The sequence below is a fragment of the Monopterus albus genome, unplaced genomic scaffold (assembly GCF_001952655.1).
Source record: "Monopterus albus unplaced genomic scaffold, M_albus_1.0 scaffold48.1, whole genome shotgun sequence".
Classification (NCBI taxonomy): domain Eukaryota; kingdom Metazoa; phylum Chordata; class Actinopteri; order Synbranchiformes; family Synbranchidae; genus Monopterus; species Monopterus albus.
In genome coordinates, this window is record NW_018127928.1 from 80365 (window position 1) to 83496 (window position 3132).

Here is a 3132-nt window from a genome sequence, read left to right on the forward strand (position 1 = left end):
CTCTGTGCTGGTGCGGGAGGTCTCAAACCGGGTGTAGAAGGTGTTGAGGTCATCCGGCAGGCTGTCCATGGAGCCGATGATGCTGGTGTTGGTCCTGTAGTCTGTGATGTGATGCAGGCCTTGCCACATCCGTCTGGAGTCAGCAGTAGAATAGAAGCCATTCAGCTTCTCTCTGTACTGCCTCTTGGCCGCTGTGATGGCTTTCCTCAGTCTGTACTTTGCAGCTTTGTACTCCGTCTCATCGCCTGATCCGAATGCATGAGAGCGAGCACGTAGCATGTGGCGTACCTGACTGTTTATCCAGGGCTTCTGGTTGGGAAACCTCCGAACTTGTATGGTGGGCACAATGTTGTCAATACAGGTACTAATGTACCTGGTCACATACTCGGCCTAATCCTGTATGTTGACAGAAAAGTCCTCCAAGGTGGCTGCAGCTTTAAACACATCCCAGTCTGTCTGGGCGAAACAGTCCTGCAGGGTGCCTTCAGTCTCTGGGGACCAGAGTTTAATTTGTAGAAGAACAAGTTATATAAAACGAGCACTTACAGTAGGATCAACTAGTGATGATTTTGATCTTTCCATGGGATTTGATGACTGAGTGCATCCTTTAAAATTGGATGTGATATGACAATATACTGATGTATCATTATTGCATAACTAGCTCGTTTGGGAGTTGCATTACCACCCACAGTAACGGTGTATACATGTGCCCAAGTATCTAGTGTCTTAAGATCATGCATTTGGGGACATCCTGCTTATGTGCAACACATTATACAGTAAACAGCTTATCTTGGTTTTGAGAAACATGTTTGAATGTTCATTGTTGCTGCCGAACACAATGGCTTTGATGGTGAGAAATCACGATAACTGCACAAAGATTATCAGAAAGGACACGAGTAAATAGGTTTGTCATGTTCCATGTAAACGATATGATCAACAACCAGAATAAGACTCAAAACTGTGGTACTAGCATGCATGGAAACACACTCAGTTCGTTTAAAGCCTCAGATAAGATGTTACGCCTTCAGCCCTGGTTATCTTGTTTAAACTAATGTGCTCTTGGAGACCACCCCTTGTACAAACGGAACCAACTGCCACACCCGAAATAAACGTCCAAATGTTGTAATACATGTTAATTAAATATATCACTATAACTTAATTTATTTCTCTGAAATGTGTAGGATGCTTTTTGCTGCACTGCCCCGGGAAAACGAACCAAACAATCAGTTTAGGCAAGGCCGCTAACTTTCCATTAACAAGCTAACTGGCCCAACTACACGTTACTTGACTGTTTAATAACCTGCAATGTATGCTTCCAATGTTGTCGTATATTCCAACAAACTGGTGATCATTTTGTTAAATGAACTATTTTGGCACAAACCAACAGGACAGTGACTACAGTTTGCTAAGGTGTCTTCAATGCGTTTCATTCAATGCGTTAGCTAATAGTTAGCTGCCTGTTGCTAGTGTAGGCTTCACTACAACATGCAGCAAAGCTGCGGCTACACACATAGCTCCGCTGGCAACGAAGAAACACCGCTGCAAAACACTTCACATGAAACTCGTGGTTTAGGCGACTCTTACAATATATACTGAATAAAACTTACTTGTCTTTCTCTGTACCGAAAATGGATGCCAGGTACTCCGCCATTTTCGGCTCGTCAGGCACGTAGTGATGTACGTCATTACGTAAAGAGCGACAGGTTACACAGTCGTTACGAACCAGTACTTGCACTGACACTGAACGCCACGCATCGGTGCTGTTGTCCAGACAAATATATCTATTTCTTGGCAACAATGGTTTTCTGTTTTACAATTAACCACACTTGTCTTACTCCTCAACAGTTAATCAAACAACTGCTTTACAATTAATCATTGTATTTTACATTTCAATCTACTTCCCTTAAAGGTACCCTACATAACAAGAGTATTTCAGTGGTGGAAAGTTACTAGGTAGGTACATCAGGTTGAAAGCACTTGTACTTGAGCATTTTTAATCTTCTTATACATATGATGCATTTTTATCGATGAAACTATTTGGGATTTAAAGTATGTACAGTTAGCTAAATGCATCAGTAATAATAATCTGAACGTTATATATACAAGCTAAGAACCACTCTCACAGTTGCCAACTAACTTTGACTACATATTGCTGGTAATGATTTTGTACTTTTACTTAATGGAGCCAATCGCATTTATCTCACATCCTTTTCTTCATCTTTTTCCCATGAGATGTATTCACTATAGCAGTGAGTATTTCTATTTTGGGGAGGGGATTTTTGTCTACTGCATTTTAATGAATAATATTAAAGCTCCACTACAATTATCAGAGAGTTACATTACAGAATATTATTTTACATGAAAAGCATACGAAAACCTTAAGATATGAGAGTCAGACTAGTTATGTAGTTTTACTTGGGTATTACTCTAAATGCTGCACTTTATTGAAGTATTTCTCCAGAGATTTAAGTACTCCATCAGTACAGTACTGAACTTCCATACATTTGTGTGTTAGCCACATATTTTTAAGTAAAAATGAAAACAGCACTTTTTGTCTGAAGTATAAATTATACTCCAATACCCTGGTTCCTACATTTCCCACAATACAGCTCAGTCACTTTGATCGAATCCTGACATTATCAGGGTTATTTCTTCAGATTATAGAAAGCTCTCTAGAATGCAGAAGCAACTGTCTTTATAGACTTCTAATAGTACTCACTGTGACAAATAAGCTGCACCTAATGTGTACAATTGGAGTCATGGTCTTGTAAAACCTATGAGGCTGACTCATTGACAGATAGGCAGACAGGAAAGCGGCCACAGGATGTCCCTCTCCTCTTCTGTGCACTGTATATCCTCCACTGAAACCACACTGCCGTGCACAAGGCCACACAAGTTTGCAGGAGACGCAGACGGCAAAGATGAAAGGAAGGGAGACGGCAAAGGAAGTCAGCTTGAAGAGGGCAAACCACATGTGCTGTCAAGAAGTGATGAAGATGTCAAGGTGGGCAAACTGAAACAAGACTTGGAAATGAAGTGTGTGTGAGGGAGGAACTGTAGTAAAACATGAGATCTGCTAGAGCTGCATCATAGCAGGGTGAACACCTGAAACTGCACTCACCACCCCTACTA

At 41.1% G+C, this 3132-nt stretch overlaps 1 protein-coding gene across 1 annotated transcript in view; it reads right to left on the reverse strand.

Annotated features, from left to right (window-relative positions):
- The window catches only part of LOC109960505 (splicing factor U2AF 35 kDa subunit), a 10179-nt gene extending 8465 nt beyond the window's left edge, over positions 1-1714 (reverse strand). Inside the window, exon 1 of the mRNA XM_020600664.1 lies at positions 1608-1714. Within this exon, the coding sequence (XP_020456320.1) occupies positions 1608-1651 (44 nt within the window). The 5' untranslated portion in view covers positions 1652-1714. The remainder of the gene's footprint in view (positions 1-1607) is intronic.
- Between the last annotated feature and the right edge of the window lie 1418 nt (positions 1715-3132).